Source organism: Gracilinanus agilis, chromosome 4 (assembly GCF_016433145.1).
Source record: "Gracilinanus agilis isolate LMUSP501 chromosome 4, AgileGrace, whole genome shotgun sequence".
In the NCBI taxonomy this organism is placed as follows: Eukaryota; Metazoa; Chordata; class Mammalia; order Didelphimorphia; family Didelphidae; genus Gracilinanus; species Gracilinanus agilis.
In genome coordinates, this window is record NC_058133.1 from 292,677,238 (window position 1) to 292,689,517 (window position 12,280).

The 12,280-nt window shown below is 33.2% G+C and overlaps 1 protein-coding gene across 1 annotated transcript in view; it reads left to right on the top strand.

The window, feature by feature from the left end:
- HCRTR2 (hypocretin receptor 2) overlaps positions 1-12,280 on the top strand; it is a 146,506-nt gene that overhangs the window by 116,242 nt on the left and 17,984 nt on the right. The window contains exon 4 of the mRNA XM_044673533.1: positions 4,235-4,350. Within this exon, the coding sequence (XP_044529468.1) occupies positions 4,235-4,350 (116 nt within the window). The remainder of the gene's footprint in view (positions 1-4,234; positions 4,351-12,280) is intronic.

A 12,280-nucleotide genomic window follows, 5' to 3' on the forward strand; every position in this document is an offset into this window, starting at 1 on the left:
CATAATATATTTTAGTGATTCTAGGTTACTTATTTAAATTAAAATGCACCCTTCCTCAAGTAGGATTTCTGTCACTAAAGCCATGAATCCATAGACCAAATAAATACCATATTTATATATTAATTTTAAAATAAATATAACATATTCATATGCTTCATGACCAAGTGGCTAGATTGATATTCAATTTATATTATTTGAAATACCATTTTTAAAACGTCTTTATTTTTGACAGCATTGTCAATTTATTCAATAAGTGAATAAATGAAAACACTTTTTTTTCCAATACCACTCTTCTAAATACCACTCTAAAGACAGAGATGAAAATTTTTTTAAAAGTCAAAATAGTTTCTCTGTGCTCACAGGGAACTTTGTAATAGGAGAAGTGAACATTTAGATTCATCTGAAGGGCAGATGGAAAGGACAATAAATTTTAACAGTCATGTGGTAAGGTGAACGCCAAAACTATAACATAGTTATGTTGCATTGGTAATTAAGATGACAAAGCTAGAAGACTACAAGGCATAGAGGCACAGAAAGAAGTTATCAAGAAACTTGGTCGATTCTTCATTTTAGTAAAATCATCTTGGTAGGTGTGTGGAGTTTGAACTACATTGAGAAAGGGAGATTACTATGAGACCATTACAAAATGCCAATTTGAGTGATGAAGAACTGAACTAAAGTGATGTCTATATGAGTGAAGAGTAGGATATGAAAAATGTTGTAGAGCTTGAAAAGACAAGATTTGGCAAACAAAAAGATTTGTTTGGGAGTTGGAAGATAAGGGAGAGTGAATAAGAGGAGGATGAGATCCATATAGTAAACCTCTATGATGGGAGAGATGGTAATATCCTGGGTACAAATAGAGAATTTTGGAAGAAAGATGGTTTTGCAGAAGGGAAATAGGGTAGGATATGTGATCTAGAATAGATCACAATTTATCCATATGCTTCTATTTTATTTGACTGACTCACTCTATTGTACTGAAAACAAAAAAGTGAGGGGTGGGACAGAACACTTAGGCATACACTGTTTTTTTTTTAATTTGAAAATCTTTATTTAATTAATTAATTTAGGATGTTTACCATGGTTACATGATTCATGTTATTTCCCTCCCCTTCTCCCATTCCCCTCCCATAGCCAACAAGTAATTCCACTGAGTTTTACATGTGTCATTGATCAAGACCTATTTCCATATTATTAACATTTGCATTAGGGTGATCACTTAGAATCCATATCCCCAATCATATCCCCACCGAACCAAGTGATCAAGCAGTTGTTTTTCTTCTGTGTGCCATGCACTGTTGCAGTGATGGGAGAGGGCTGAGTGTGGTACTGCTGGTTGGAATCTTGCCATTCCACTACAAGGAACTGATGCGGAAGAGTGTTAGGGGGGAAATGGATAAAGAGTAGGTATAACTGAATTGGAGATAAGACTCACTATAAACTACAATTGGGGTAATAGGATAAAGTCCATATTCTCATGCTCCACCTGATGGATCACAAAAATATTCTTTACCTATTGTATATTAAATGTAGTTCCTTGCCCATGTTTTGGGATAGGGTGGTCTCTAAACAGCAGATGACATCTTCACTGCCTATCTAGCCTTCTAACATGGCTATGTGGAACTTTTGTTTTTTCCATATAGTCATTTGCTATATAGTCATATATTGCTATATAGTCATTACTATATAATAAATATAAAAAATACTTTTTAAGCTACTCTCACAGGAAGGATCCCAAAAGACAATTATCTAACTTCCATCATTCCAACTTTTTATAATCATCTTGACCCTGGAGTACAATATTTCTGAATTCTTACAAACATTTTGGTGGCTATGTCCATAATAATCTTATCGCACCTACCTCCTTCCTTTCAGTCTTTTTAAGGCTGATATAGACATTAGAGCTTCAGAGGTATCTGCTTCAAAGCTTTATTTTTATATGAAAAGCTCACCTATGACCCTCCCCTAGACAAATAAAAGTTGAAAGCTGCTCAGGTGCTTGGGGAGTCCCCGGGTCACTGTAGAGTTTCTTTGAAATTGGCCCACCAAATGTTTCTCAGGCTGTAGCACTTCAAAGAGAAAGGCTGTTTTCTCCTGGCCTCTGCCCCCTCTATCTTGGCTGCCTGACTCCCAGGGCTTTTTCCCCCCAGAACAGAGCTATTTTATAGAATAAACTTGAAAGAGGGCTGAATCTCAGCAAGGAAATGATGAGCTAGGTGGTTGCCACCTATAAAAGAGTAAGTTTAAAAGAAAAAGAAGAAAAATTCAAAATATTTTCCCAGCCCTCCAAGAAGTATAAGTTTGCTGGTCTCCCTTTATCATCATTATACAGAAATAAATATATCAACCAACCAGGCAACAACATCAATAAAAAAAATAAATATAAACACTATTAAGTAGAAAGATCTTAGAGTCTAGAAAAAAAACAGTGAGGTGAATGAAGGTTGGAGAAAAGGGATGAGAGATGAATTAAACATAAAACTATTGGCATTTCTTTCATCAAAATGGGAAAAATCAATAACAGAATGCTGGTCTTCTTTTCTAATAGCAGCTAAATAATGTATTTTTTTTTGCACTGCCTGTAATATGAAAGGCCAAGTATGATAGAGGGTGGAGGTAGGAAAGGACTTGGGGAGAATAACTTAGCATTTTGTGAAAATTTTATTGAGTTTGAAGATTTACTGAATCATACCCCCACACACGCAAACACACACCCATTCACACATAAAAGCAATTATGATACATTTATCTAATTAGATTCCCTCATTTTATCAGTAGTAAAACATGGACCTGGACCTAAGATGTAAAGTGACTTAGATTTATAGATTTAAGACCAAAAGTTCTTAAAAATTCAAGTAGTTCAAACCCCTCAATTTCCAGATGAGGGAACTGAGCTCCAGATTAGTAAAATGTATTGCCTAAGCTTACAGAAGGAGTAAATAAAATCCCACATTCTCTGATTCTGTATTTAATTTTTCTATCCACTTTACCATATATACTAAGGTCACACAGATGTTGGTGTCTAGAATCAAGACAAAGTATTCAGGAGTCAAGTTAAAATTTCCCTTTTGCTAATTTTTTTTTGCTTCACAATATACTGTCAGTTATAATATTTACAAACATTGTTTTAGAAAAAAAGCTATTATGCAAATGATCAATTATTGTCTTTATTAGTTGAGAATTTATTAAGAAAACACTGTGACAAACGTGTGTAAAAATAAATTAAATGTATATATTAATAAAATAAATTATCCATGTTAAATACAGCAATTCCTTATCACATACTGGAGCAATAAAGAAGCCCTGGTTAATATGATAAACCTGAAGGCACCATTAGAAAAACTCGGGAATTCCAATGGAGTTTCTGCTTATCCTAAAGATTAAACAAAGGCTTTCATAAGTCAAAATGCTGACTGAGCCATTCTTTTTGTAAGTGCAGAATGGGACCGTGAGAATATATATTTTCCCTTTAATAACCACATGTAAGTAATCAAGGAGAAAGCACTTTACTGTACAAGAAATTGCCTCTGGGAAGAGAAACAGCAACATAAATGGAATTCATGACTTGCTGATTGTTCTTATCTAAGAAAAAATAAATAGCATTTGGTTTTCACACTTAGGATGCCTGTATATATACCTACTGTACAGAAGCCTTAGGACAATTTTATGCCTATGATATTTATCCATATTAAGCCAACTCTTTAAGTAGTCACTAAGGTCACTTTTAGACCATGACAAGGCATTGGAAGAATGTCTTTAGTAGAAAACTGTAATTCTAATTTAAAATAATGTTTTTATAATCTCTATATAATGAATAAGTAAGTTGATAAAATCTTAAACCTGGAGTCATAAAGACCTGATTTGGAATCTTAGATACCGACTAGCTGCCTGACCCCAGGGAAATCATTTAATCTCTTTGCAAGTGATTTCTCCTTTAAAGGGGGGAATAATAGTAGCTCCTACCTTACAGAACTATTTTAAGAACCAAATGGGATTATATACACACAGAAACACAAATATAAATACATGTATATGTGTATATATGTAATGTGTGGATATATGTATGTGTATGTATGTTTGTAGGTTGCTTTTTCTCTTCTGGCAACACAGCATTTCCACAGAAAAAGAAAAAGACAGTTTTGTATGTACTTTTAAGACACTGGCATCAGGAATATATAAAAATATGGAGGGTTTTAACTATATATATATATATTTTTTTTTTTAATTTCAGGTGAAATTTATCCCAAGATGTACCACACTTGCTTTTTCCTGGTGACATATATGGCCCCTTTGTGCCTCATGGTGTTGGCCTATTTACAAATATTCAGAAAACTATGGTGCCGCCAGGTAAGTAATTTAAATTGATTTGTTTCTGATTTATTGAGAATTCACACAAACCCTAATTCCAAGAAATAACTTATGTAGCCATACAGGTGATTAGTTAAGGACTGATAATAAGACTTGACAAAAAGTTGAGGTATTAACCAATACTAACCATGCGAGGTCTTATAAAATTCTTTTATTAATATTTACATTTGAAAAATCTAGTTTATGCACTGCCTTATTGTTTGAACCACTTGCACACAGTTGCATCTACTTGGTGACAACTTCCTTTATGAGTAAAACTTTGGTCAGAGCAGCTCAAAGAATGGATGGTTTATGTGTTGCAAAAAGCACCACAATGATGAAATCACAGTTTCATGGAAATATTGAAATATAAATAAAATTATTTATGAATAAATAAACTGAAATATAAATAAGATATGCTTGGACAATGTCTTTTCTAAATAAGGGTTCAGTATTCCTTTCAGAAGCATAGATCACAGCCTCTCTGTTTAAGTTACTGTTTCTTATACAACTGGGGAGAAGATGACGCAGAGGAAAAAAGCATTGACTTTTTAGTCAGAAGACCTGGGACTTCTCCTACATGTGACACCACCTTTGGATCAATGGGCCAATTGCATAACTTCCAAGACCCCAGTTTCCCTTTCTATATATGAGGAATTTGGATAAGATAACTTCTAAGATTGCCTTATGATTGCTTTGTCATGAATTACTATGCCTAAAAAAAGGGGAAAAAAAGTTCTGTTCCACCTTTTGGAGTTTATTTAACTGCCCTTTAGGTTGGAATAACAACCATAATAATAACGAAAATAGCAATGATCTCACTTTAAAGTTTTGTAAAGTGCTTTAGAGGTTCAATGATGTTTACATAGTCTTTTTTTAATTTTGCAATATGCTCTACATAAGCTATTTCATTCGATCTTCATAAACCTATATGCTATTATTTTCTCAATTTTTAAAATGATAAAATGTGGGTGCAAGAGAGGTTCTGGGACTTGCCTCTGCTCACACAGCTAAGAAGTTTCTGAGGCAGGATTAGAACTCAATATTCCTGAATACTAATCCAGTATTCTTAGGCTACCAAACCCATCGTGTTAGAGCTTGTGCTGCATTAGGAAACTATTTGAGACCCCAAGGTATCATATTTATGTCATGATAAGACAGAGAATTGCCTTTACTGGAGAATCTAAATTCTAATCTAAAATAATATTTTAATTAGTTCTTTTTAGTGGATAGATGAGTTGAGCAAACATTAACTCTAGAGTCATGAAGACCTGATATTAAATCTTGCCTTAGACACTTGCCAGCTATGTGACCCCAGGGAAGTCACAGGTCATTGAGTTCTCTCATTTATAAAAAAAAGCAGATAAAGTAGCACCTATCTTAGCAGACTATTTTAAGGACCAAAAGTAAATGGATATATAGATAAGTGGATAGAGACAGATATAGATGTAGATGTAGATATACATACATGTTGTATGTATATATGTGTTTGTGTGTATATATTATACAGTATTTCATATTAAACATACTTATTTTATATTTAGCTATAGGCAAATAAACATATTTATGGATTGATTGATCAATTAATTGGCACGTATCTTCACAAAGAAACATATTTTAAACCACTAGGTATGAATTAAACAGAACCTTATTTGATCCTCTTAGAGAAACGGGTTTTACAAAGGCCCATAAAATCACAATTTGAGAGTTTTATGAGACCTTAGAGTTTATCTTGCTCAACTCGTTCATTTGACAGATGAAGAAATTAATACCCAGGAAAGAAAATTTGCCACACATGTAAAAAGTATCAGAGGCAGGATTAGAAACCACGGACCCGTTTCTATAGTCAATTTCCTATCCACTATAGCAGTGATGGGCAAACTTTTTAAAGAGGGGGCCAAAGGAAAGGAAATGCTCATCTGTCAGTCTGTTTCTAAGGCAACTCTTTCAAAGTTTTATTGTACTGTATCCTACTCACTGTGGCTGGATAGAACATTTCAGGGGGCCACATTTGGCCCGCAGGGCCTTAGTTTGCCCATCACTGCACTATAGCATAACAACTACTTCCTTTGCATGATATTTATGTCCTAAATGTAAGCAATACTGCGAACCAACATGCGCTATAAAGACCATCATCATCGTCTAGCAACTCTAATCCATTAACAAGTTATATTTGTCAAATGCTACATTAACTAGTTAACAGACGCAGTTCCTGCCCTTGACAATCCAAGACAGAACAAAGTTGATGGCCAGTCATTTCAATTAGTTCAATTCCTTAAACATTTATTAAAACTCCACTATGTGCCAGGCATTGAAAAAATGAAATATATATATATATATATATATAAATTCTTCTTGCTTTATTTAAATGGAAAGAACACATACATAGAAAATCAAAAAAGCTTACCACACTTTTGCCTTAGAACCAATACACAATACAAAGATGGAAGGTAAGGGTTTAAAAATATCAAATATGTAATACTTTTCAGGGGGGTGGGAGACCAGGGTAGGCTTTTTCCAGAAGGCAGCATTATAACTGATATTTGCAGGATGCTAGCAATTCTGTGGGACACCAATTCTATTGGACTAGGTAAGGAAAGAACCAGTGCTGAAACAGAAAAGCTAATATAAGGGGGCAGAGACAAGGGATGAACTGGTATGTTTAGGGCAGAGCAAAGAGGCAAACTGGGTTTGAAAAGTAGAGTATTCAGAGGAATAATGCACAATTACCCTGGAAAGTAGGCTGGAACCACACTGAGGAGGGCTTTACAAACTAAAGAAGTTATATTTTAGCCAAAAGGAAAGAGAGAGGGCGTATTTGGAGTACTGTATAAGGATCATGAATTGAATAACAAGTAAATGATGGGTTAATATGTACTAAAAGAAGTTGTTACGTAACATTTAATGGGAAAGTCAAAGGAATAGCAAGAATATAAAGAGTAACGTTTAGAGAGAATGCATTATCCTACTTTATATCCTAGTAGGTATTTATAATAAAATATTAAATTATAATACAAATAACAAAATATATCTTTTAAAATATAGTTAATATTAATAAATAAATATAATAATATAATAAATGTCTATTAAACTGAAATGTTTTTGAAGGAACATAGAGGATTTTCATAAATCACTATGAGAAATGAGGCTGTGATTATGGAGAGGACTTCAATTTGGGTAGCATTCATTGAATTTGAAAATAATAAAATTGAATGTCCCTAAACTGAAACAACTTGATCCAGGTCACAAAGATAGTATGTATCTTAGCCAACATTTGGGCATAATTCTACTGATACCGAAACTCATTCTTTTTCCATTGTAACACGATGCTTTTCTAGGGCTGAATTATTAAACGTCCCATAATTGCAAGAGTTGGAAGTAATTTAAGAGGATATCTCATCCATTTAATCCCTAATAAGAATTCTCTATAACACATACCCAGTATTTATCGATCAGACTTTGTTTGAAGACTTTCAATGAGAGGGGATGCACTGCTTCCTGAGACAGTTCATCCCACTTTGAATAGTTAATTATTTGGAAGTTATCCCTGACATTGTGACTAAATTTGATTCTCTGCAATACATTATTCCTTGTTGAACGCTCTCGGGCCTCTAAAAGACAAGTCTAATCCTTCTTCCATCTCACACCCTTCAGATACCTGAAGACAGCTGTCATCTACCCACTAAGTCTTATTGTTTGAAGACTACACAGCTCCAATTCAAATCAGTTTAACTCAACAAGCATTCCTTCAACCAGTTGCCAAAAATCTGAATTTTAAGCTCTACATCCTGGTGGTTTTATAAATGTTCTCTACTATAGCAAAGCCTTTTATAAAATGTAGTGCCCAGAACTGAAATAATATTCCAAAAAATGTTATGCTCTAATCATGGATATGAAGGTTATTTTAATCATACTTAATATTTCATTAGAATTTTTGCTTTCTAGTCAAATGTTTTAATTATATTGATCCAGACTTTTAAAATCTTCAGATATTTTATGATCAACAACTATGTAGCAATATAACCCTTCCATCTCAAACTTGTGAAATTAGTTGATTAAACCCAAACTTTGCATTTAAAAATTTTCATTTTTAAAATTCAACCTGAGAGGGTAGCTGGGTGGCTTAGTTGATTGAGAGTCAGGTCCAGAGACGAGAGGTCCTGGGTTCAAATGTGGCCTCAGACACTTCTTAGCTGTGTGACCCTGGGCAAATCACTTAATCCCCCCATTGCCCAGCCCTTACCCAGCATTGATTCTAAGGCAGAAGGTAAGAGTTTGAAGGGGAAAAAAATCAACCAGATATGTTTTGTTGTTAAAGATTTTAATATTATTTAAAATTGTTATGTTAGCTTTCTCTCAGCTTTTGAAAAATATTTTATAGGGAAACACTGAGTAGGAAGGAGAATAGGATGAAGGCAGAAGATCTTCTTACTTCTATATTTATGATGCTCGCAGTATTTTGCAGATAATAAATGCTCAATGAAAGTAAAAAATAATTATGCATACAAACACCATTTAATTTCTTTTAAATATGAAAGTTAACAGAAATATTTGGAGATCTAAATTCTAAGTTTTTAATCTCACATTCTCCATTTTCAATATCCCTTAAATGACTTTGTATGTATATGTGTTATATATAAATGTATTTATAATATATAGGCATAATATATATTTTTAAAGCTAACAATAATATTTTCTGCAAATTCTCTTAGTGGATGTGCTTCACATGATTCAAAAGAAATTTAACAAGAAAGAAGCTGGAATTCCATGTAAACTATCTCGAATGTGAAACCAAATATTTTCCCAAAACAGATTGGAACAGAAAATGCCAATTTCAGCAAAGTAATCCCAAATGAGTCATTTGGTAGAAATCAGTTTGATAACTTACTTTTCATGTCCTACTGTTAATACTCATAAACAGATTTGGAGAACATTATATATACCATACGACAACATCAACTGAGCCAAGAATTGGCTGGCCTATAACATTTGTTTAAAAACACTGAATTGTATGGAATCTAATCCATGTGTTCATTTTTAACTGTCTGATCATAAAACAGCAAAAAACAAAAAACAAAAACAATCTGAAGTTTGAATTATTTGTCCCTGTCTGAACTTTAGGTCAAATTATCAGAAATGTCCAATATACATACTTTTATCCAATTCAAATCTATATGTCTTTCCCCAAATTGGAAACTGTAAATAAATGGAAATTACCAATGCTACAGAAGCTGAAACCCATTTATCCTATCCTTCTTCCCTTGGTCATTTGAGGACGTTCTCTCAGCTTTCTATCCACAAGCATCACAAATATCACTTTGAGATTATTATTTAAGGAAAAATATTTGTCTATTAACCTATTTTAAAATCTACCAAGATTCTTGCCTAATATCAATCAGCATCTGAGTCATAATATTCTTAGAAATATTATAGGTCTAAAAGATTTCCTTTTGAACCAGATCTAATTGGAAAAAGAATTTTGTAAATTTATATTTTAATCAAATCCCTCCTCTACTAAATGAATTTTCTATTGTAAAGTAAGGGGACAATTAAACAAGTAATATGGTAACATCAACCTATGTAAACAATCTTCTCTTTTTACTAAGAGTATGTATTTGCTTTTCTGTTTTTGTTGTTGTTTTTGCTTTTTCTTATACCTGAAATGTTCTCCTTCCTTGCTCCCTTCTGAAGGAGGTTTTTCCTAGTCAATAGTCTCCATAGTCAGCAATCTCACCCATTAGTGCCTTCCCACTGAACTTACCTTTCATTTATTCTGTATGTGGTTTTTATGTGTAATTTTTTACACATTGTCTCCCTAATTAAAATGTGAGACTCTTAAGGTAAAGACCTGGGAGATTTTGTCTTCTTTCTATCATCAGTGGTTAGCACAGTTTATGGCACATAGTAAATTCTTGTTCATTCAAGGGGCCAAGACTAAAAAAGAAAAGTAATTTGAATGCAGATAGATTCTTTAATTCCATTTAATTCCATTTAATAATATCCTTATTATATAATCCTACTGATAGGATCACTAGATCAAAAAGTTTTGTTTTTATCATTTTGTTAATTTAATGGTTTAAATATGTCACCTCAGAATTCTTATAATTTTCCTTTATCTAATTATAGAAAGTGTGACCAATTTAGGTGGTTTTGGAAAATTTGTATCAAAGCTTTTAGCCACTTATCTTTTGGGAAAGGGACAATTTAAAATAAATTTATATCAATTTCTCATTTTTGGATACCAGATATTTTTAGAAAATTTTCTGTCAAATATTCTCCTCAATATATTTTTCCATTGTATTTCAAATGTATTCATATTTTTGGAGGATGGAGGCAAAATTAACATTCTAAATAGAATATAATATATTTTGCCTCATTGTGAAAGGTCGATTGCAAGATTGATGTGTTAAATGGCTCACTTACACAAACATAGGTTTTAACATGGACCGAGAACACTATTCCATGTAGGGGGGATATGAGAGGCATGATAATTATGGATACTGTGGAGACTGAGAGGATTCATCATGAAATAAATTTCATAGGAAATTGGTTTATTGTGAATGGCAGTCATTGAATTAAAAGGACAACAGAATTAGACGTCAATGACCTACGCTTGAAACCTGATTCTCCTTTGTGAATTTGAGCAACTTGCTTAAACTTTTTGTGCCTTAGTTTCCTTATTTGTAAACTGAAGAGCTTTCTAGAAGATAACCACTAAGGTCCCTTCCAGATTTAAAAACCATAACTCCATGATCAATCAACAAACCTCTACTAAACATCTATGCTAGAGGTACAATGAAGTTCAGGGGAGATAATGGGTATAAAGCTCATTGAAACCCTTAAAAGATTATATAAATTCTTGTTGTTATCTAGTTACCATGTCTTTAGTCAGATGGTGATTATATTCCCTGAGCCTTCTACTACATTCCTACCATTCCTACTTGTATCCTGTTTGTAACAATCAAGACCTGTTTATAAAGGGTGTGCTGGGAAATGTTGAATAACTGTCCTGGGAGTACACATGGAGGAAATGCATGTGTGTATACCTTTTAAATTTTTGATTCTAATCCGTATGACTAACAATTAAATCTAGATGGTCAACAAAACCATAAATCAAGCCCTAATTTGTGGTTAGAGCTGATTTGTGAAGTGCAGTGGCTCACACTGAAAATTTAACCATTGTTACACAAGCCAGTAAGAAGTGGATTTAGTACCTGACCTATTCTAATGCACTAGATATGGAGGGAATAAGCACAAAACTGAAACTGTCCTTACCTTCTACAAGCCTATGTTCCATCCATTAGAAGGGAAGCTTTGTAATGATAAGATTGAAGGGCTTAAAAAGGGAGAATAAGAGTAAGATTTAAAAAAAAAAAAAAAAAAAAAAAGGAAGCCAGCTCCAAAGACAAGTTTATTTGTGATAGTAATAGGGGATGAATGTGATGGATGTTGCAACTCTCTAATAATGAGCACTTAACTAGTACAAGTAGGTGGCTTCTCTAACATCTGGAAGTGTAAGTAGACTTGTCTTATGAAATTAAAAGTTATTTACTTTGGGCACAGAAAATAATTAAAACCTGATTTTTATGAACTTTCAAACTAGTCATTCCCATGTCTTAGAGACCAAGAGGATACAGTGTTCTTTCCAAGAGAACACGACAAAGATAAAGGAAACAGCTGAACAAGCTGAGTAGAACCAAGATGGCCTGCTGGTGCTGATGCTGGCACATTTTTGTTCTTTGTAAAACAAAAAACCCAGGGAGCATCTAAATTTCATTGTTTTATTTTCTAAAGTCTATTAGTCCTCCCAAGTTCATAATTAAGAAAAATATTGTATTTGGATCAATTCCCTGGTATTATGAAATTCCTTTGAAAAGGAATGGAAAAATACAAATTGCATAATTGTTCCTATCAATCTGAACTCTTTCAA